This window comes from Leucopleurus acutus, assembly GCF_964270905.1.
Source record: "Leucopleurus acutus genome assembly, chromosome: 8".
Taxonomy (NCBI): Eukaryota; Metazoa; Chordata; class Mammalia; order Artiodactyla; family Delphinidae; genus Leucopleurus; species Leucopleurus acutus.
In genome coordinates this window covers 46,771,843-46,796,170 of record NC_139151.1, presented here as the reverse complement: position 1 = coordinate 46,796,170, position 24,328 = coordinate 46,771,843, and the positions used below count along the sequence as shown (strand labels likewise).

General features: G+C 35.6%; 1 protein-coding gene across 2 annotated transcripts in view; it reads left to right on the top strand.

Annotated features, from left to right (window-relative positions):
* EED (embryonic ectoderm development) overlaps positions 1-23,209 on the top strand; it is a 33,457-nt gene extending 10,248 nt beyond the window's left edge. Inside the window, exons 4-13 of one of the 2 annotated variants that reach the window (XM_082844518.1) lie at positions 1,066-1,131; positions 2,407-2,532; positions 3,183-3,264; positions 8,151-8,242; positions 10,049-10,182; positions 12,694-12,799; positions 13,970-14,044; positions 21,285-21,443; positions 22,172-22,245; positions 22,662-23,209. In XM_082844518.1, coding sequence (XP_082700644.1) covers positions 1,066-1,131; positions 2,407-2,532; positions 3,183-3,264; positions 8,151-8,242; positions 10,049-10,182; positions 12,694-12,799; positions 13,970-14,044; positions 21,285-21,443; positions 22,172-22,245; positions 22,662-22,788 — 1,041 coding nt within the window. In that variant the 3' untranslated portion in view covers positions 22,789-23,209. The remainder of the gene's footprint in view (positions 1-1,065; positions 1,132-2,406; positions 2,533-3,182; positions 3,265-8,150; positions 8,243-10,048; positions 10,183-12,693; positions 12,800-13,969; positions 14,045-21,284; positions 21,444-22,171; positions 22,246-22,661) is intronic. The other variant, XM_082844517.1, reaches the window with a different exon arrangement.
* The last annotated feature ends 1,119 nt before the right edge of the window (positions 23,210-24,328 follow it).

Here is a 24,328-nt window from a genome sequence, read left to right as displayed (position 1 = left end):
GTATCTGTGGGGAATTCTGGAAGCAATCCTCGGCAGATACCAAGGGACAACTGTACATAATTGAATAAAGTGTATATATTATTAATTTTAGAATATGTGACGAAAAGGCTACTGTACATCAGAAAGTTAATATTTGATGAGCAATGTCCATGAGAAACTTATTAGGCAAATTTTAGATTTTCTTTTTTTTAAAATTTAATTTATTTATTTATTCATTTTTGGCTGTGTTGGGTCTTCGTTGCTACACGTGGGCTTTCTCTAGTTGTGGCGAGGAGGGGCTATTCTTCGTTGCGGTGCGTGGGCTTCTTATTGCAGTGGCTTCTCTTGTTGCAGAGCACCGGCTCTAGGCACATGGGCTTCAGTACTTGTGGCACACGGGCTTCAGTACTTGTGGCTCGCAGGCTCTAGAGCGCAGGCTCAGTAGTTGTAGTACACGGGCTTTGTTGATCCGTGGCATGTGGGATCTTCCTGGACCAGGGCTCAAACCTGTGTCCCCTGCATTGGCAGGTGGATTCTTAACCACTGTGCCACCAGGGAAGTCCTAGATTTTCTTATATGTAATTAATAATGTTCTAAAACTATCCAAAGACTTTAAAGCTTTAAAGGAGGATAAACCACGGGAATTCCCTGATGGTCCAGTGGTTGGGACTCCCTGCCATAGGTCTGGGTTCATTCCCTGGTCAGGGAACTGGGATCCTGCAAGCCTTGTGGTGCAGCCAAAAAAAAAAAAAAAAAAGATAAACTACAATTTTAGGGAGTAGTTATACTTTACTGTGAGGCATTCAACTTTATTTACTTGGAAGAGTTGGTGCAATTACATGGATGAGATAAAAGTTGAAAACATTGGAAATAGAAACCATTATTATTACTGTAGTATTTAATATATTCTGAAAATTATGTAATGCATTAGGCTTTATAATAGCTTCCTTAAGTTTAAAGGAGCTCTTTTAAAGCAGTAGTTTCTGTAGCATCTTTGAGATACATTTGTGACTAAAATATGTTCAAAAGCTGAAGAGTGTGTTTCTACATTCGAGATAAAATTTACTGTATTTTTGTTTTCATTAGGTTACCTTATATGAATGTCACTCACAAGGAGAAATCCGGTTGTTGCAATCTTATGTGGATGCTGATGTATCCTTTCCTGGGTTTTCCATATTGTTGGCTAAAGAAATTGACTTTCAATAAGTACCCCAAAACTTTTGGAAATTAGTTAGTTCTCTAAAGTTATATTGTCCTTTCTTAACTTTAACCAATGCTATCTTTCACTGTCACCCAAAAGATTCCTAGTATCTAGTTTTCCTGATTCCTAGAAAGCCATTGTAGGGTGGATATGAAGGAGGACAGTGTGGGTATCTGGAGATGAGCATTGGAAATCCTGTAATAGAAAATGAAAGCAGAAACTTCCTGTTTCTTTGACCTTGCTTGGAATTTTATCATTTCAGGGCAGTTATATTGGTGAACTTGGGTTAATCAGAAGCTGTGCCTGGCAGTCATACCAAGTATTTGGTCATCAAAGCCTACAGGGAAAAAATAAACATGTGCAGTTTGTTTAGGAAATACTGTAAAACATGGGTTTATAAAAAAAAAGCTTTAAAAAGCCAAAGGGTACAACAGTCAAAGCTTGGTGATAAGATTTCTTCCAGATCCATTTGAAAAAGCTAGCAAATAAGAAAAAACAGGAACATTTAGTCTTCCCTTAGGTGATAAGAAAAAAAGTAACCTGTAGTCGTACTGGGAAGGTCTCACACAGGAAAAGGTGGAAAACTGAATAGTTATTGATCTTTATCTAGAGGCACACAGAGTTACTGAGACAGAGCCAGGATCAGCAAATTACAGCCTATAGAGCTGGCCACCTGTTTTTTGTTTGTTTGTTTGTTTTTGCAGTACGAGGGCCTCTCACTGTTGTGGCCTCTCCCATTGTGGAGCACAGGCTCCGGATGCGCAGGCTCAGCGGCCATGGCTCATGGGCCCAGCCGCTCCACAGCATGTGGGATCTTCCCGGACCAGGGCACGAACCTGTGTCCCCTGCATCGGCAGGCGGACTCTCAAGCACTGCACCACCAGGGAAACCCCTGGCCACCTGTTTTGTAAATAAATTTTTATTTGGGACACAGCCATGCCCATTCATTTACACATTGGCTGTGTCTGCTAAAAAGACAGGTAAATAGTTATGCAAACAGCAAAATAGTAATCAAAACTGAGTGGAAGGACTGGATTTGTTTGATCATTTGGTATAGATTTTAGACCTAAAATCTCCATTGGTTAAACCTGGTAGTGTAAAGAAAAATGGGAACTTCTTTGTCAAATACTTCAGCAGTTCTTTGGAGGTTTTTGTGTATAGTATTGTGATCATTGATGTGTTTACTTTTCAAAAACAAATTATATTTCTTAACTGGCATTTCTTAGGCTGATGAGAACTTTTACACTTGTGCATGGACATATGATAGCAATACAAGCCATCCTCTGCTAGCTGTAGCTGGATCTAGAGGCATAATTAGGATAATTAATCCCATAACAATGCAGTGCATAAAGGTGGGTTTTCTTGTTAAATTATAGATCTGCTTTTTTTTTTTGAATGCACACCTGCAAAAGCTTGTCATGTTGAATTTAAAACAGAGTCAATGTCTGTGCAATTTCTAATTTGGTTTGTACTTTGCCTATTGCTTCATTTAGACAAGTCTTTTGAGACCTTTGTCACATTTGGGTAATGCAAATTAAGGGATAAGTGGGAAAATTTTATCATTTGAACTATTTTCTTTTAAAATAATTTCTGTCCTTTTGTCTTGCTTTAGTCTGAGGGGCTTTAAATGAACAATAAGAAAAGAGTGAGCTCATTTTCCAAAATCCCCTAAATAGGGGGTGTAGAGTCAAGAGCACCTTGTAAAGAACTGAAAAGTGAAGCCTTGAAAGTTGATACTAAAAAAATTTCACAAATCACATTAACCTTGGGGGTACATTAGAATCACCTGATAATCGTTTAAACCCTTGCTGTGGTTCAAAATATCTGCAAATGGGACTTGAACATCTTTTATTTTTCCTTCAAGTTGGTTGCTTTTAATATGCAGCCAAGGTTGAGAACCACTATTTCAAGTGAAACTATTTTTCCATTCTCCTAAGATTAATGAAAAAGAATTTATTGATTTTTATATGGAAGTTGAAGAAATGTTTTAAATTTATTATAGCACTATGTTGGCCATGGAAATGCTATCAATGAGCTGAAATTCCATCCAAGAGATCCAAATCTTCTCCTGTCAGTAAGTAAAGGTAAGAGAAGCAAATGTTTCTTTAGTTCGATTATTTGGGAGTGAGTATTTTATTTTAGGGACAAACTGTTCTAAGGAAAAAAGCCAAATTTAAAAAGAAGTAAGTTTTAGAAAAATCTTATCCTACATTAGCATCTCCAAACCAAGAATTGGAGGGTGGAACCTTGAAATACACTGTTAACATACAATGTAAATAAAATAATTGGTACTGAGGATTAAATGTGTATTACCCTTATTTACCATATTGTATTATGATAGTTTTAGAACTTTATGTGCAATTGAATTTTCATATTAAGCTTCATTAATTTTAAGTGGCAGATCACCAAAGTTATGACATTTTTAATAGTTTGAAGGTGGTTTTGCAAATCATCTTACCATTCTTTCCAATCATGTAGTAAGAAATAATCTGAGGATCGATATTGCTTTCTTTTGACTCTCTCTATGTAAACTTTTGTTTTATAAAGGATTCCCTGTAGAATTCCTTAAAATGCTAAGTTATCCAGTGTAAGCTCTTTGAAATTTTTCCCTTATTTATAAAGAGAAAGCATTGCTTTGCTCTGTATGGCTGTGTCGGCATTATAAGTTTATTCTGGGTTCAGACAGTGCTCTTAATCATTCTTAATCATTTCTGAGCTCTCTAAAATGATTTGGGTTGTTCTTATCTCTACATTCTGTTTTCGATTGCCCTTTCTCGTTTCATTTCTACATTATTATTCTAGTCAAGTTTATTCTTTTAAACTTGTCACACTGATAACCTAACCCCCACAGTCTGCTCATATTAAAAGATGTCCTCAAATTAAAACTCTTACATGAAACATGTTTCAGTATGATTTTTCTTTAACTATCAAGGCTTGTTTGGAAATAGACACCTAAGAAGAGAGCTAATAACTTTTTCTCTTCTTTTAATAACATTAGCTGGGCTCAGGTATTCCTTTACAAGTAACATAGGCCATAATGTGTTACTTGTTCTTAATGTCACAACTTTTTAACCCTGTTCTTCCCCCACTGTGTCAGTAAGAGCATTTTTCAGACAGCTTTTCAAAATGAATAGGAATTTTTCCATAAGTAATGCTCAAGGAAGGAAAAGACAACCTATAGAAAAGGAAAAAATATTTGCAAATTATGTATCTAATAAGGGACTTGTAACAAGAGGTCATACAGCTCAGTAATAAAAAGACAACCAGATTAAAAACAGCCAAAGGTTTTGAATAGACATCTTTCCAAAGGACTTGCACAAATGTCCAATAAGCACATAGAAAGGCACTCAGCATTATTAATCATTAGGGAAATGCAAATCAAAAACACAGTGATACAGGCGAATTCTATCAAACATTTAGAGAAGAGCTAACACCTATCCTTCTCGTACTCTTCCAAAATATAGCAGAGGGAGGAACACTCCCAAACTCATTCTACAAGGCCACCAATCATCCTGATACCAAAACCAAAGATGTCACAACAAAAGAAAACTACAGGCCAATATCTCTGATGAACAAAGATGCAAAAATCCTCAACAAAATACTAGCAGACAGAATCCAACAGCACATTAAAAGGATTATACACCATGATCAAGTGGGGTTTATCCCAGGAATGCAAGAATTCTTCAATATACACAAATCAATCAATGTGATACACCATATTAACAAATTGAAGGAGAGAAACCATATGATAATCTCAATAGATGCAGAAAAAGCTTTTGGGTTTGACAGAATTCAACACGCATTTATGATAAAAATTCTCCAGAAAGTGGGCATAGAGGGAACCTACCTCAACATAATAAAGGCCATATATGACAAACCCACATCCAACATCATTCTCAGTGGTGAAAAACTGAAACCATTTCCTCTAAGATCAGGAACAAGATAAGGTTGCCCAGTCTCACCACTATTATTCAACATAGTTTTTGGAAGTTTTAGCCACAGCAATCAGAGAAGAAAAAGAAATATAAATCAGAAAAGAAGAAGTAAAACTGTCACTGTTTGCAGATGACATGATACTATACATAGAGAATCCTAAAGATGCTACCAGAAAACTACTAGAGCTAATCAATGAATTTGGTAGAGTAGCAGGATACAGAATTAATGCACAGAAATCTCTTGCATTCCTATACACTAATGATGAAAAACCTGAAAGAGAAATTAAGGAAACACTCCCATTTACCATTGCAACAAAAAGAATAAAATACCTAGGAATAAACCTACCTAAGGAGACAAAAGAACTGTATGTGTAAAACTGTAAGACACTGATGAAAGAAAGATGACACAAACAGGTGGAGAGATATCCTATGTTCTTGGATTGGAAGAATCAACATTGTGAAAATGACTATACTACCCAAAGCAATCTACAGATTCAGTGCAATCCCTATCAAACTAACAATGGCATTTTTCACAGAACTAGAACAAAAAATTTCTCAATTTGTATGGAAACAAAAAAGACCCCAAATAGCCAAAGCAATCTTGAGAAAGCAAACTGGAGCTGGAGGAATCAGGCTCCCTGACTTCAGATTATACTACAAAGCCACAGTAATCAAGACAGTATGGTACTGGCACAAAAACAGAAATATAGATCAATGGAACAGGATAGAAAGCCCAGAGATAAACCCACGCACCTATGGTTACTTTATCTTTGATAAAGGAGGCAAGAACATACAATGGGGAAAAGACAGCCTCTTCAATAAGTGGTGCTGGGAAAACTGGGCAGCTACATGTAAAAGAATGAAGTTAGAACACTGCCTAACACCATACACAAAAATAAACTCAAAATGGATTAAAGACCTAAATGTAAGGCCAGACACTATAAAACTCTTAGAGGAAAACAGGCAGAACACTATGACGTAAATCACAGCAAGATCCTTTTTGACCCACCTCCTAGCGAAATGGAAATAAAAACAAAAATAAATAAATGGGACCAAATGAAACAGAAGCTTTTGCACAGCAAAGGAAGCCATAAGACGAAAAGACAGCCCTTAGAATGGGAGAAAATATTTGCAAATGAAGTAACTTACAAAGGATTAATCTCCAGAATATCCAAGCAGCTCATGCAGCTCAATATCAAAAAAAAACAACCCAATCCAAAAGTGGGCAGAAGACCTAAATAGACATTTCTCCAAAGAAGATATACAGATTGCCAACAAACACATGAAAGGATGCTCAACATCGCTAATCATTAGAGAAATGCAAGTCAAAACTACAATGAGGTATCACCTCAAACCGGTCAGTATGGCCATCATCAAAAAGTCTACAAACAATAAATGCTGGAGAGGGTGTGGAGAAAAGGGAACCCTCTTGCACTGTTGGTGCGAATGTAAATTGATACAGCCACTCTGGAGAACAGTATGGAGATTTCCTAAAAAACTAAAAATAGAACTACCATATGAGCCAGCAATCCCAGTACTGGGCATATACCCTGAGAAAACCATAATTCAAAAAGAGTCATGTACCACAATGTTCATTGCAACACTGTTTACAATAGCCAGGACATGGAAGCAACCTAAGTGTCCATCGACAGATGAATGGATAAAGAAGATGTGGCACATATATACAATGGAATATTACTCAGCCATAAAAAGAAAGAAATTGAGTTATTTGTAGTGAGGTGGATGGACCTAGAGTCTGTCATACAAAGTGAGGTAAGTCAGAAAGAGAACAACATACCGTATGCTAACACATATATATGGAATCTAAAAAAAAAAAATGGTTCTGATGAACCTAGAGCAGGACAGGAATAAAGAAACAGATATAGAGAATGGACTTGAGGACACGGGGAGGGGGAAGAGTAAGCTGGGATGAAGTGGGAGAGTAGCACTGACATATGTACACTGCCAAATGTAAAATAGATAGCTCGTGGGAAGCAGCTGCAAGGCACAGGGAGATCAGCTCGGTGCTTTGCGACCACCTAGAGGGGTGGGATAAGGAGGGTGGGAGGGAGACGCAAGAGGAAGGGGATATGGGGCCATACGTATGCATATAGCTGATTCACTTTGTTTTATAGCAAAAACTAACACAACACTGAAAAGCAATTATACTCCAATAAAGATGTTAATAAAAAAAATACCACTTCATGCCTACTAGGATGACTATAATCAAAAAGACAATAAAATATGTTGATTAGGTTATGGAGAAATTGGAACCCCCCTCATCCATTGCTGGTGGGAATGTAAAATGTAAGGACATTGGAAAACAGTCTGGCAGTCCAAAAATGTTGAACATAGAATTACCACTCCTAGGTGTGTATGTCTTCAAGAGAAATGAAAATATGTCTGCACAAAAACTTGGACACAAATTGGAATCAAGAAATCATTTTTGTAGCAATGTTAATTTCCACTACTAACACAATATATTACTGCCTCTTAGTGTTACCTATGTAATATGTCAATATTCATGTGCAGTATGGACATTGCTATATTTCAAGATATATTTATGAGTATTGCTTTCTATTTTGTTGCTGATGTTTAGTGGAAAATTAGATTGCTCAAATTACAGTTAATAGCATGTTAGTAAGGTCTATAATACTCTAAAATTATGTCACTATGAATGTTTCAATCCTATTTTGGGATTTACTATAGAAATCTTATAATTTGTCCTCTTCAGTTTGTAAATGTGGATATGGTAGAGAGAAAAGCTAGTACCTTGTTCTATGGCATATGCAATAATCAAATTTAGGACCAGAGGAATATTTCTTTCTTATCTTGAAAGTATGAGCTCATACCTAGTTAAATCTACAGGTGATATAAATATTTTAAGTTCCTATATGGTATGGATTCCTTATTAATCTTTACTGTGAGTAAGCTTAGTCCAAACTTTGGTAGCTTTTTCTTCTTTAAAGAGCTTTTGAAAGTCCACAGTAAATGAATGATAAAAGTTCATATTAATTTTTTTATGTCTGTACTAGATCATGCTTTACGATTATGGAATATCCAAACGGACACTCTGGTGGCAATATTTGGAGGTGTAGAAGGGCACAGAGATGAAGTTCTAAGTGCTGTAAGTTGAAAGCTACAGGGCAGTGACCTTCAGGTGTACAAAGCTGTGAACAATACCCATAGAACTCTTTCCTTATAAGAAAGCATGTGGTTTGTTTCACCTAGTCTGGCAGACAGTTATTTCATTTACTTGTGACAGAGAAGGTTTTAACTTACAGATGAAGAAGTAAAGCAAAAAGGCTCTTTGTGTTTTATCTGTACTCAGTGCCTGGATTCTCATGAACGCATACTATGAACTTGTTCTTTTCCTTTTTTAATCTAAAATCACCAAGTTAACATTTGTTGTTTCTCAGTTATTAAAGGAAAAGGTTAACCTACTTGGCAATTAAGAAACTTTTTCATCTTTTATTTGAAGTTGAAATATAAGTTACTCATTTCTAGGAAGTGTTGTTCACACTGAGTTTTAGATAACTCTTCCCTTTGATGGCATGGTGTTATCTTTATACTTATGTATTATAATCTATTGATCTATTGTAATGATATAAATGTTTTTAGTCAAGTTTCAGATTTTTATGTTATTTCAGATTTACTTGTGTTTTGTGTAGAGCTTACTTATTTAGTAGTCTTATAGCTCATTTCTTTTCTTCTTTTTTTTTAAACTATTTAAAGGGGCACCATATTTTGAAGCATGTGACATTTTAATTGGAGGTACTAACTATTCCTGTAGTTAGGGTTTGTATACTTTTGTGAGAATTATACCTACCTTAAAGGATTTTCTAGAACTTGCAACTTGGATTTTCTAGAAGTTGCAATAGCAATCTCCACCTGGTTCTGTGTGTGAAAAGACTACTGTCCTTCGTTAAAGACTAATGAGAGCTCCTGGCTCTAAGGGTGTCTTGCTGCTGTTGACAGTGAGGTTATTAGGAAAAGAGCAGCTACAAGACTTGTGGATTCAATAAACACCAAACCTAAAGTTCTCAGGCAGTGTAAAACAATGTTCATGATTAATTTAAAGGTTGGATTAACAGAATATCTAGTTTAGTGAGGAAAATACTCTCCTTAAATAGAACTCTCTACTGTTATTTCTCTAAATGAGAGCAGGAGTCTGTATCTCTTCTCTGTAACAATAGGAGTTCACTGCTAGAAGGATTGATGTGTGAGATTTTCCTTAACACATGTATGTACCATGTGCTAAATTAAATATCATCTCTGTGCCTCAGTGTCTCATCTATGTAATGAGGTGGAATAAGGTTATAATGGATGATCTGTTAGGAGCTTAGTAAAAATTAGTAAACAGCAAATGAAAAAGTTTAAATATGGTATTTCCTTTTTTAGACATTTTTTCCTTTATTCTTTTAAAAAGTGAACTCTAAAACCAAGGTACCTGAAGTCTTGTGACTTAGGTGTACAAATAAAGTAAAATTTCAATTGTTTAAGGACTCATAATTTCACATACAGATGTCAGTTTCATTGCTTGATCAGGGTTAGACAAAGAAAAGTAACATAACCATTTAGGTTTTTGTGTCATAGAATAATTGTTTTACCTCATCATTCGATTCACCTTCAAAATCAAGCAAAGGAAATATTTGAATAAAGATAATTGAATAGATAAAATTAAATTCAGTTTACTTTTTTGCCTTCCGTATTGTATAAGCTCATATACTGTGGTGGTGACACATCAGTTAAAATAAATCTCAAAAGCAGTAAAAACTTTGTGGCTTATGGCCTACATATATGAAACCCAAAATGTTAATATGGTGGTTTGAAATACAATTTTCACAATACTGGACATCAGATGAAAATTAGATAGCATAATTTGGGGAAATAATTTATATATTTAATTTAAGCTTTTCTGTTTTACATACAGGATTATGATCTTTTGGGTGAAAAAATAATGTCCTGTGGTATGGATCACTCTCTTAAACTTTGGAGGATCAATTCAAAGAGAATGATGAATGCAATTAAGGAATCTTATGATTATAATCCAAATAAAACTAACAGGTAACAGTTGTAGTGCTTAAAACAATTTGCTGTCTCATGCTGTTGAATAGCGTTTCACTCTTTCCAAAATTATTGTATAAGTCTCCAACACTGATTTTAGAATCCCCTTTTAATAACTTTAAGGTATAACTTACATGCCATAAAATTCACTGATTTTAAATGGAAGGCCTTTATTTTTGTCTATATGTTTGTGGCTTATTTTTCAAAATCCCTTTCAGTTGTATTTTTATCTTAATTTAGTAGCACATTTCACTTATTTTTATTTAGGTATGCATGTGCTAATGTTATTAGCACTGCTTGTCAATACTGTAAGTTCTAATTCAAGACAGTAAATAATAATTTTATTTTTCACTAATAATGAAAGAGCTTTATTTTCAGTCCTTAAATTTCATATGCCTTGAAACTATTATATTGATTATGTTTCTAAGAAAATAAATTATTTGAAAACTCACACATCTGTGGAAGATGATTGTATAAACAGAAGAAGTAAATCATAATTTTAAATGGGGTTCTTAGCTTTAATTCATGATAAAATAATGCTTTCCTTTAAGTGATACTCACTTCATTAAATGGAGAAAATTCAAAAGCAGGAGCTTTGAACCAAGGGGAGGGACTAGCTGTGGAAACTTGGCAGTTTTCTTAGTATATTTTTGAAAAACCTCAACTCTTAATTCATTTACTATCTTTTTCAGAATCTTATCAAGCTATTATTAACACTTTCACTGTGACTATCATATGTTTGTAAATGTTAACTTTGTTTGCACTTTTCATTTTAGCAGAGTTAATTTTCTGGTTATCAAGCCAGATTATTAATAGATTGGTAGTTGAATTTGTAATTAACAGTAAATATTTTAATAGACATGCATCAGATCTCAAGCCTCTAAGAATTAGTATGACTTTCGATTTTTATTTTAAAACGCCAGGGCTTAGTATAATATTCAGTTTATGTTTTTATATTTTCTAGAGCTCTGAAATAAATAGAAGTTATACTTTACAGCTTACAGAAAATAACAGTGAATTATGCTGGTCTTCTTGAGAGAGGTTTAACCGTAGATTATAATACATATTTGGCTGAAAAGTAATTAATAAAATTTTAGCAGTAAAGAATTTATATCAGATCATTAATAGCATTTTAATGTTTTAATAAAGAAAAAATCCAGGAGTTCCCTGGTGGCCTGGTGGTTAGGATTCCAGGCTTTCACTGTCGTGGCCTAGGTTCAATCCCTGGTTGAGGAACTGAGATCCTGCAAACCGCAAAAAAAAAAAAAAGAAAAAAAGAAAAGAAAAGATCCTAGAATTTGAATTGGAAAGAGTATTTGAAATGATTCAGCCCAACATCCTTTTTACATATGAGGGAAAAGCAAAGAGAGGACATGTGAGTTGCCCAAGACACAACTAATTCATGGTATATGATACTTCTGCAGTTACTTCAGTTTAAAAACTGAATCAGGGGCTTCCCTGGTGGCGCAGTGGTTGAGAATCTGCCTGCCAATGCAGGGGACACGGGTTTGAGAACTGGTCCGGGAGGATCCCACATGCCGAGGAGCAAGTAAGCCCGTGAGCCACAACAGCTGAGCCTGCACTCTAGAGCCCACGAGCCACAACTACTGAGCCCGTGTGCCACAATGCCTGACGCCCACACACCTAGAGCCCGTGCTCCGCAACAAAAGGAGCCACCACAAAAAAGCCCATGCACTGCAATGAAGAGTAGCCTCTGCTCATCGCAACCAGAGAAGAGCCCGCGTACAGCAGCGAAGACCCAATGCAGCCAAAAATAAAATAAAAATAAATAAATAAAACTGAATCACTTACTAGATTAGAAATATTAGGTATACATTTAATTAACTTCAGAATTGGTAGCAACTTCTCTAGTTTATGGTCTTCTCACAAATATCTTTAAGGAAAAGTTGTGCCATATTTTACTTTTCTAAATACAGGAGAAGTTCTAACTAATAAATGTCAAATTGTTGTCAGATATCATCTTCAGAAATTGTTCTAGGAAGGATTCTCACCTAACTTTACCTTTAGCAGACTTTGAAATGATGTCATTGTTCCTAAAAGATAATTATCTTTTGAAATAATCTAGATGTGTTTACTTTCATAGACCATTAATGCTTAATTTTAAAGGATTGAGTAGGTAGCTTAGTATTTTCTATGAGAAATTTTCAGCTCTGTAATCAAGTGTCTTTGGTTATTGGTTAGATAGCCAGAATTGAAGTGATTAATTTTGGCCTATATGTAGTAAGGCAGGAAGCTGCAATTTTTATAAATGAAATTTCATAGGATGAATACAAAATTCAGTTGAGAGGTAATAATGGAGTAAATGTAGAAACAAAAATGAAATGAGATTTTAGCTCTGAGTAAACAGATAAGAAGGTATTTAGTTTTGTAGAAACACAGAAGAATTAGTATTCATATATTTTATTTTTCAAAGTTTTATAAATCCAAAAAGGAAAATTAGTGAGCTTTTGCTACACGTTTTTCTCTTAACTTTTGATATTTCCATTTCAGGCCATTTATTTCTCAGAAAATTCATTTTCCTGACTTTTCTACCAGAGACATACATAGAAATTATGTCGATTGTGTGCGATGGTTAGGTGATTTGATACTTTCCAAGGTATGGTAACTGCTGTTAAGCTGTATTTCCATTGTTTGTGTGAGTTGGAACTTTGCAGGGAGCACAGTTTTTTATGCAGTTGGTAAATTGGATAACAGATGGGAAATTGCTTTTTTTTTTTTTTTAAGTCTTAAGATAACTTTGAAAGATTTGGAAATTTGTTTTAGGCATAAAACATCCTGATGAATTATAATTTGTGTTCCAATAAGATGAAAAATGTTACCTTGCAAGTTGATACTGTTCTCTGATATCCAGTGTTATTGTAAAATAACCAATATCTAAAGCCAGTAGTGTGGTTGTTTTTTGTTGTTGTTGTTTTTAATGTTTGTGTTCATTTCAGTAAACTTACATGTACAAAAACAGATGGATGGAGTTGGTTCATGGGATGTAGTTTGCCAACCCCTGCTCTAGTATGTTGATACATATGTTTATATATATATTTTTTACTGATAATTTAGAGAAGTTGGTGGTGATGTCATCTGAACATTTAGGATTGTCATATTTGGAGAAACTGCTATCTAGTTTCTTTTCTTGATACAGGTTTCAGGGCATTTCACATTTTCTTGGGCAGAGCCTGATTTATTTTTTCCTTGGCCATGAGGGTATAGTTTTACCTTTCTATTTTTTAACTTTTGATCTTGAAATTAGATTCACAGGAAGTTTCAAAGACAGTTCAGAGAGGTCCCATATTGCCCTTCACCCAATTTCCTCCATTGGTTATTACATCTTACATAGCTATAATACAATATCAAATCCAGGAAATTGACATTGTACAATGTGCGTGTGTAGTTCTATGTCATTTTATCACATGTGATTTTGTCATTTCAAGAATGTTATGGTATGGGACCTTTTAAGATTTTTTTTTTCACTCAGTGTAATGCCATCCAAGTTGTTGTGTGTATCAATAGGTCTCCCTTTTTACTGCTGAGTAGTATCCCATGGAATGGGTGTACCACAGTTTATTTAACCTTATGCATCTATTGTAGGACATTTTGATCCTTTCTAGTTTGGGCCTATTACAAATAAAGCTGCTATTGAACAATCGTGTATAGGTTTTTGTGTGGACTTACTTAAGTTTTCACTTCTCTAGGATAAATGCCTAGAAGAGCAATTGCTAGGTCATGGTTAAGTTCGTTTAGTTTTTTAAGAACCTGCCAAACTATTTTCCAGAGTGGCCGTGCCATTTTACATTCCCACCAGCAATGTATGAAAGATCCAGTGTCTTCGAATCTTCGCCGGCATTTGGTATTGTCACTATTTTTTATTTTAGCTGTTCTGATAGGTGTGTAGTGATACATCATCGTGGTCTTAATTTGCATTTCCCTGATGGTTAGTGGTGTTGAACATCTTTTTCATGTGCTTATTTACCATCCATATATCCTTTCAATGATGTCTCTTCATATCTTCTCATTTTCTGATTGGATTGGTTTTTGTTTTGTTTTGTTTTTTACTGTGTTGAGTTTTGAGAGTTCTTCATATATTCTAAATATAAATCCTATGTCAGATAAATAGTTTGCAAATATTTTCTTCCAGTCTGTAGCTTGTCTTTTCATCCTCTTAACAGGGTCTTTTACAAATGTTTTTAATTTTGATAAAGTTCAATTAATTTATTGATTTTTGAAAAAAATTATTATTTTATGGATCATGCTTTTGATATTGTGTTTAAACGCTCTTCACTGAGCCCTAGGTCCTAAAGATTTTCTCCTGTGTTTCCTTCAAAAAGTATTGTAATGGTTTATGTTAAATTTAATGGTCCATTTTAAGTTAATTTTTATATGAGGTTTAGGTAGAAAGTTCATTTTTTGCCTATAGTTATCCAGTTGTTCCAGCTCCATTTGTTGAAAGCCTATCTTTCCTCCTTTGAATTGCTTTTGTACTTTTTTCAAAATTGTTTGGCCATACTTGTATGAGGCTGATTCTAGTTTTTCTATTCTGTTCCCTCTACCAGTACTACATACACAGGCTCAGTTACTCTAGCTTTATAATTAGTCTTGGAGTTGGTAGAGTGATTTCTTCCACTTTATTCTTTTTCAATATTATTTTAGCTATTCTAGTTGCTTTGTCTTTCCCTATAAATTTTAGATAATCTTGTCTACATTTACTAAAAATCTCGCTGGGCTTTTTTTTGGGGGGCGGGGAGATTTTGATTGGAATTGTGTTAAACCTGTATATCAGTTTGGTGGGGAATTAATATCTTTACTCTGCTTAGTCTTCTGGTCCTTGACTATGGTATGTCTCTCCATTTAGAGTAACTGTAATAAATGGTATTTCTGATTTCCATTTCTTTGTGTTCATTGCTAGTAGATAGAAATAAATTGATTTTTGTGTATTAATCTTGAATCCTTCAATCTGTTTGAACTACTTATAGTTCAGGAAGGTTTTTGTTTGTTTTTGGTTAATTACATGGGATTTTCTACATAGATCATAATTTCATTTGCAAATAAGGACAGTTTTTATATCTTCCTTTCTGAACTGTATTTTTCTTAATTTCCTTTTCTTGTCTTATTTCACTGGTAAGCTGCTAGTCCTGTGTTGAATAGCTGTGTTAAGAGCAGACATCCTAGGCTTGTTTCTGATGTTAAAGGGGAAAAAAATTCAGTCTTTCACAATTTTGTAGACGTTCTTTATCAAGTTGAGAGCTTTCCTTCTGCCTAATTTTTTCAGAGTTTTATCATGAATGGGTGTTAAATTTTGTCAAATGCTTCTTCTGCATCAACTGATATGATCACTGGTTTTTCTTTTTTAGCCTGTTAATGCAGTGGATTGCACTGATTGTTTCTGAATATTGTATCACTGGAATAAGCTTACTTGGTCTTGCTGTATAATTCTTTTTATATGTTACTGAATTCTATTTGATAATATTTTGTTAAAGATTTTATATGTATTAATGAGATATGATATTGGTCTGAAGTTTTCTTATTTATATTGCCTTTGTCTGGTTTTGGTATCAATAATACTGTCCCCTAGGCCTAGAAATTTTTGAGGAGGAGTTTAAAAATTAAACACTCAGTTTCCTTAAAAGTGAAAAGGTTATTCGAATGAACTGTTTCATATTGAGTGAATTGTGGTAGTTTGTGCTATTTGAGGAGTTGATCCATTCCATCTAGTATAAAATTTATGTGTGGAGAGTTGTTTGTAGTATTCCCTTATTATCCTTTTGATATCTGCAAGGTCTCTAGTGATAGCCCCTGTTTCATTCCTGAAGTTAGTAATTTATATCTTCTCTTCTCTCAGTCTTTTTAAGGGTTTGTCAAATTTTCTTCTGTCATCTCCTGTCTTCCTTCTTTCCTTTATTTTGCCGTGAGTTGTTTTTGTTCTTCTATTTTTACGACGGGAGCTTAGATTATTTAGTTGAGACTTTTCTGATGCAAGCATTTAGTGCTATAAATTTCCCTGTCAGCACTGCTTTAGCTTCATCTCACAAAAATTTTGATATGAAGTGTGTTGTGTAGTTTCTAGGTGCTAGGAAATTTTCTTGTTGTCGTTCTCGTATTGATTCTAGTTTGATTCCATTTTGGTCAGAATATACTCTTTATGATTTTGATTCTTTTAAATTTTTTGAGATTTGTTTTATGACCCTGTTTTGGGTGTGTTCCATGGGAGCTTGAAAAGAATGTATATTCTGCTGTTCAGTGGAGTGTTCTATAAATGTCAGTTAGATCCTGTCAGTTGACAGTGTGGTTGAATTCTTCTATGTCTTTGTTGATTTTCTGTCCACTATTCTATCTAATAATTAATAAATTATTGAGAAATAAGTGTTGAAGTCTTCAACTATAATTGTGGCTTTTTCCCTTTCTCCTTTTAGTTCTGTTACATTTTGCAGCTCTGTTGGTTGGTGTATACACATTTGGTATTGCTTTGTCTTGGTAGCTTGACCCTCTTATCATTATGTAAGGTCCATCTCTGTCTCTGGTAAAGTTTTTGCTTTGATGGATCCTTTGTCTTACAGTAGTAGAGCCATTCCTGCTTTCCTTTAATTAATGGTATATCTTTTTCAAACCTCTTTTGTTGTTGTTGTTTATTTATTTTTGACTGCCTCTGGTCTTGGTTGCTGTGCCTGGGCTTTTTCTAGTTGCAGCAAGTGGGGGTTACTCTTCATTGCAGTGCGCGGGCTTCTCATTGCAGTGGCTTCTCTTGTTGCAGAGCATGGGCTCTAGGGTGTATGGGCTTCAGTAGTTGTGGCACATGGGCTCAGTAGTTGTGGCTTACGGGTTCTAGAGTGCGGGCTCAGTAGTTGTGGCGCACGGGCTTAGTTGCTCTGCAGCATGTGGGATCTTCCCGGACCAGGGCTCGAACCTGTGTTCTCTGCATTGGCAGGTGGATTCTTAACCACTGCACCACCAGGCAAGTCCCATCTTTTTCAAACCTTTTACCTTTAATCTACCTGTATTGTTATACCTGAAGTGAGTTTCTTTTTTTTTTTTGCGGTACACGGGCCTCTCACTGTTGTGGCCTCTCCCGTTGCGGAGCACAGGCTCTGGACGCTCAGGCTCAGCAGCCATGGCTCACAGGCCCAGCCGCTCCACAGCATGTGGGATCCTCCCGGACCGGGTCACAAACCCGTGTCCCCTGGATCGGCAGGCGGACTCTCAACCACTGCGCCACCAGGGAAGCCCCGAAGTGAGTTTCTTAAAGATAGCATATAGTTGGGTCATATTTTTTTAATTCACTTTGCCAAAGTGTCTTTTAGCTAGTATATTCAGACCATTTATATTTGAGCCTTAACTTACCAATTATTACATTAAGTTTACTATTTAATTTTTTTCATTCTTTTCATTTCTCTGGGTTTTTTCGCCTATGTGCACATATTTTAGAATTCCAATTTGATGTATCTATACTACTTCTGAGTATATTTCTTTGTGTAGCTTTTTTGGCATTTGCTCTGGGTGTTACTGTATATATATATATATGTATATGATATATATGTGATCAGTCAGTATATCAACATTTTACCACTTCAAGTGAAGTATAGGAAGCTTACCTCTCTCTTTCTCCTCCACTTATAATTGTCTCAAATATTCCCTTTACAATTGAGAACTTCATCAAAGAGTATTACAATTTTTTGCTTCAACTGCCAAACAGAATTTTAAAACTCAAGAAGAAGAAGAATGTTGTGTTTACTCATTATGCTTTTTCTGTTGTTCATTCCTCCTTTCTGATATTCCAAGATTCCTTCTTATATCATTTCCTTTCTGTTCATCAAACTTCCTGTAGCCATTCTTTTAGAATGGTGACAAATTCTTTTAGTTTTTCTTAGTCTGAGGATGTCCTCATTTCCCCTTCATTCCTGAAGCATATATTCACTGAATATAGGATTTTGTGTTGATGGTTCTTTTCTTTAAACATTTGAAAAATGTTGTTCCCCCTCTTTCTGGTCTCTGTCATTTGTAATGAGACATCTGCCATCATTGAATTGTTTTCTTTTTCCTATAGGTAAGGTGTTCTTTCTGTCTTAACTGCTTTCGGGATTTTTTTTTCTTCGTCTTTAGTTTTCAGAAGTTTGAATGCGATATGCCTGATATTGATTTCTTTGAGTTTATCTTTTTTGGCGTTCACTCACCATCTCAAATCTAGTAGGTTTGTCTTTGGGGACATAATTTGTCCCAAAATTGGGAACTTTTCAGCCATTATTCAAATTCTTATTTAGCCCCACTTTCTTCCCCCTCTCCTTTCGGAACTCTGATGATGTGAATATTGTTTTTTGTTTGGTTCCTGAGACTCTGTTATTTAATAAGTCTGTTTTCTTTCGTTCAAATTGGGTAATTTCTATGTTCTAACTTTAAATTTACTGACTCTTTCATCTCTCTTTTTTTGCTGGTGAGTCCTTCAGTTGTTTTTTATTTTAGCTATAGTTTTTTTAGTTCTAAAATTTACATGTGATTCTTATCTTTTATTTCTTTGCTGAGACTTTTTTTATTGTTTTAAATGTGTTTGTAATTTCTCATTGAAGCATTTTTATGGTAGCTGCTTTAAAATCCTTGTCAGATAGTTCTAACATCTATGTCATCTCAGTGTTGGTATCTCTTGATAATCTTTTCTCATTAAAGTTGAGATTTTTACATTTCTTGGTATGACAAGTGAATTTTGATTAAGATATCGGTATTTTGGTTACTGTTACAAAACTCTGGATCTTACTGATATTTAAGCAGGCTTCCTTTGATAAATTTTCAGCTGGGGAAGGGGAGTGCTGCTTCATTATTGGCAGGTGGCAAGGGAAGTTCAGGTTCCCCACTTGGTTGACTTGGTGATTTTGTCTCTTTACTACTGGGGTGGGAGTTCAGGCTTTTCACTGGGCCTCAGGTGATAGCACCCTAGCAAGAGGGGTTGGGAGGCCTCAGTACTGCTCCCCGAGTGTCTCCACTGACACTGAGAGTGGTGGGTGGTTGTGAACATTCTGACTCTCTGCTAGGCTTCCTCTAATACCACCCCAGGCAGAAGGTGAAGAGGAGAGTCACCTCATTACCATGAGGGGTAGGGAGGAGTCAGGGTGTTACATACTTGAAGTGTTCAGTTATCACCTGAGAAGGGACCCCACTGGGACTTTGCTGGTCCACATTTGTGGATGGGTCCACTGTTTTTTCTGTGATATTAAGGGTTTACCTAAAAATTTTCTCTCATGCTAGGTTGCCACTTTGCTGGTCCTTTGCAGAGAGTAGGCTTTTGTTGGGGCTTTTTTTTTTTTTTTTTTTTTTTTGTCTTCACTTGTTAGCTTTGTTGAGTTGCTACCTTCTCTAGCATCCAGTCTGGGATACATAAAGAGGCAAAAGAAAACCAAGCAACTCAATGTTCTTCATGTCCCAGGGCCCCTAACCAGTCTGCCTCCTCCCTAGCCTTCAGACTTTTAAGCTGTACTTAACGAGATAAATAGGAAAAAGTACCTCTACTTCATCTGTTTTGGAAGCAGAATTAAAAAAGGAGCAGCTCTAAAATTTCTGCTCTTAGAACTTAATCAGATGATAGGAAAGAATTTCTGCATTTTAGGTGGGAAGCTGAACTGAATATTGGTGGTCTCAAATCTGGCTCCACATCAGAACTATTGGGAGGACATTGTAAAAATAGATTCCTAGGCTTCATCCCCAGATATTCTAAATCTGGCATAAGGACCTGGGAATTTGTAATGTTTAAAAACTCTCTAGATGATTTTCTAGTACAGCCATCCATCAGTGAGATTATTTAGTTCGCCATGAGGGAACTCTATGGATTAAGGATCCTTTACCAATACAGTCAGTAAGAAGCACTTGAAGAAGTATTTTACAATTCTGCTGCTTTGGCCTCCCCTCTCAGAGTTTGTGATTCAGTAGGGTTGGGGTCAAGATGAGTATTTAAAGAAAGCTGTACAATCTATATCAATCCATTTGTGTACTTAGTTAAGAGTCATCAGCCTAGGTGATCTCTAAGATACTTTACAATGAAGAACTTGTGTAACAGATCCATATCCCTGGGATTTTATATAATCCAAAAAGGGCAGAGAAGAAAAAAAGCATACTGTCCACTCCCTAATCTCCCTGTGACCCCACAGAGCTACCACATGTGGTTGTTAGGCTGTGTCCTGTAACGTTCCAGGAGGCATTCTTCGCCTACACCAGGATTTCTCAATCCTGGCCCTGTGGAAGTTGGGTAAGACAATTCTTTTTTGTGGGAGGAGCTGTTCTGTGCATTGCAAAGTGTTCAGCATCTCTGGCTTCTATTAACTAGAAGCCAGAGACATTGCCAAATATCCCTTAGCAAGCAAACCACACAGGAATATAAATAGTGCCCTCTGTTTTGCATTTTTTCCTCCCATTCTATTCTTTACCACTTGCTGCTTAAATAGAATGTATGTAAAGGTTCAGTGTTGCAGGATAGGGAAGGTGTAACTCAGCCTATTTTAATCCCATCCCCTTATTAGTGTCTTGATATTGAACCACTGCTTTTATTGCCTTCTGTATAATCTGACCTCTAAGGCCCCTTCTGTGAATTCATTAGCTTTCCTGTGACATCTCTTGAGCACCTATCATGTAGTGCAGACAGGAGGATTAATAGTTAGCCAGATATAAAGGGAACCACGGGGGTTTAGAAGTGGAATGGGGAAAGATGAAACTAGCGAAGTAAGCAGGGGCCATATTGAAGAGCTGTGTATTCTAATACAGTGTTTGTAATTTTACCTTTGCTATAAAATACTTCAAGTCTCTGGATGCTGAAGTATCTAAAGCTGAATTTGTTTTGGTTTGGAAGAGAAATTGTGACTTCAAAAATGAATATTCTAGACAGTGTAATGCTTTTGTATTGTTAAAATCTGTTGATAATCAGACTTCTTGTCCGTAAGTGTGGATACTGACTCTGTAAATATAAATGAATGTATATCGCTGGACTCAGTAGATGGATAACCAGGTTCTAAGAGCTGTGAGTTCTGAAATGATAGTAGAGAAAAAGCTTTGTTTTTAATGTTTAAAATTCAGTTCTTTGATTAACATTTCTTTTTTTCTCATTTCTGTCTCTTTTAAAGTCTTGTGAAAATGCCATTGTATGCTGGAAACCTGGCAAAATGGAAGATGATATAGATAAAATTAAACCCAGTGAGTCTAATGTGACTATTCTTGGGCGATTTGATTACAGCCAGTGTGACATTTGGTACATGAGGTTTTCTATGGATTTCTGGCAAAAGGTAGCAACATATTTTTACATTTTGAAATTATTTGACTTAAAACCATGGCAGTTTTAGTTTGCCCTGTAGTGTATCTGTATTCTATTACCTCTAAGTTTAATCTACCTTGATTTTTTTGTATTAATTGCTTTGGCCTTTGATGTTATTTATTCTACCCTTGTGGCTCTGCACACCATCTGCAGTGCTTATTATAAATGAAATTGACAGGTGTCAATGGTGGCAGTTAGGTGTTTACTTTCCGTAACATCTATTACTAAGATTTAATGTTTTGGATTAGAGTGTTAATCTTTTTATATAGAAAACCAACATGGAAGATAGAGACAAAATATTAGTTATCTAAAATTTTTTCAAAATTTGGTGTTAGAATTTTGTGATAAATTACTTGGGTATTTATTTCTATATGAAAGCTTTGGAAATTTCCTATGGCTTTTACTACAGTTCTTTAAGGCAGAATAAAGAGTACATGCTAACTGTGTAAATAAATTGTAAAGTTCTTCGTAAATTTACAAAACAACCTCCTTATTTTACTCAAGACATCTTTGTGATGCATTAGTTGCTCTTATCCTCATTTACACAATATAAGAAATATAAGATGCAAAGAAATAACCAAGAGCGTCGCCATAGGCTGGAGCTGAGGTTTTTCTGAAATAAGAAAGATGTCGTAGGATTGTTTGAAATCTTTATAGCTTGTTTTAATAATTTGATTTGGTTTTAATATGTTTATACAGATGCTTGCATTGGGCAATCAGGTTGGCAAACTTTATGTTTGGGATTTAGAAGTAGAAGATCCTCATAAAGCCAAGTAAGTATTTAGAAATTCCTCTTCATAATTTCTGACTTTTCCTCCAAAGTGTTATGTCAGCATAGAGGAAGTAATTGATACTTGCAATGCCAACCTCAAATCATTTGTAACATTTACATTCTCAGAGTATTGTAAAGTATTTCTTTTTTATTCTAATAATGATTGTTTTTCCCAAGTACTTTGGTAATAAGTTATTTCTCTTTTTTTAATATAAGTTATATAGTACCTCTTGGATTTAAAATATACCCAAATTTTATGAAATTTGAGATTGGGCTCTTAGTGAACTGTATTCTGTTTTCAAGTGCTTTCTATATGACTTGGAACATCTATTCATTTTCTGACTCATTGTTTTAAGTTAGATACTGACAGCATTATATATGCATGGTATTTAACCTGTTGTCATGTTTTCTCCCTAGATGTACAACACTGACTCATCATAAATGTGGTGCTGCTATTCGACAAACCAGTTTTAGCAGGGATAGCAGCATTCTTATAGCTGTTTGTGATGATGCCAGTATTTGGCGCTGGGACCGACTTCGATAAAATACTTTTTCTCAATCAAAATTAGAGTGTGTTTTCTGTGTACAGTAGAACTAACGTATCTTGCTAGTAAGGGCACATAGAGCATTTAGAGTTGTCTTTCAGCATTCAATCAAGCTGAGCTGAATGTAGTGATGTTTACATTGTTTACACTCTTTGTACTGTCTCCTGCTCAGACTCTACTGCTTTTAATAAAAATTTATTTTTGTAAAGCTGTGTTGTATTTTAGTTTATTTTGTTTTGTTCATTGTGACGAAAAGAAATGTTGAAAGTAATAAAATTACACCGTATCTTTTTGCAGTGATTATTATTGTTTTATTTGTGTAACTGGAGAAAGCTATATAATATAGTGATTAAGTATAAGCTCTAGAACAAACTGAATTTTAATCTTGGCTCTGCCACTAACTGACCTTGGGTAAGTAAAAGGATCAAGTGATTTAATACATGTGAAGCAATTAGAACAGTACTTGACTACACTAAACCCTTACCTTTATTGGAAATTGTATTTCCTATGGTTTTATATTTCTTAATGATTTCTTCTATAATAATTTTGTAATAAGTAAATTCTATAAGAGTTGTGACATGTAATGTTTTAATAACGTATCTTTATAGTTAAAAAATATTATTGGGCTTCCCTCGTGGTGCAGTGGTTGAGGGTCCGCCTGCCGATGCAGGGGACACAGGTTCGTGCCCCAGTCCGGGAGGATCCCACATGCCGCGGAGCGGCTGGGCCCGTGAGCCATGACCGCTGGGCCTGCGCGTCTGGAGCCTATGCTCTTCAGCGGGAGAGGCCACAGCGGTGAGAGGCCTGCGTACCACAAAAAAAAAAAAAAAAAAAAAATTTTATATATATATATATATATATATATATATATATATATTATTGCCATTCGATTTACAACTTGGTCATTAGTAATCTTAGTGAAAATACTATCAGTAGAGCAAGGGAGGAGAGGACAAAGAAGCTTAAATGCAGTGGGTTGAAAAATGAAAGAAATGGGGAGTAAGTTTGTATATTGAGTTATTGCCCCCTTTTCTAGAAGGGTATTGGTTAAGAGAAATAAGTAAATTGAGGATAACATAGGGTTGAAAGTAGTTGGTGGGTTTTCCTGGTGGCATAGTGGTTAAGAATCTGCCTGCCAGTGCAGGGGACGTGGGTTTGAGCCCTGGGCCGGGAAGATCCCACATGCCGTGGATCAACTAAGCCCGTGCACCACAACTACTGAGCCTGAATTCTAGAGCTTCTGAGCCACAACTACCGAGCCTGCGTGTCACAACTACTGAAGCCCGTGCGCCTAGAACCCGTGCTCCGCAACAAGAGAAGCCACCACAATGAGAAGCCCACGCACAACAACAAAGAGGAGTAGCCCCCGCTCGCCACAACTAGAGGAAGCCCACGTGCAGCAACAAAGACCCAATGCAGCCATCAATCAATCAATAAAAATTTATTTAAAAAAAAGTAGTTGGTGATTTTTGTCCCAAACATAGGGTGCTTTGTGCACAGTGGCAAGAACAGAATTAAAGGGACTTCCCTGGTGGCGCA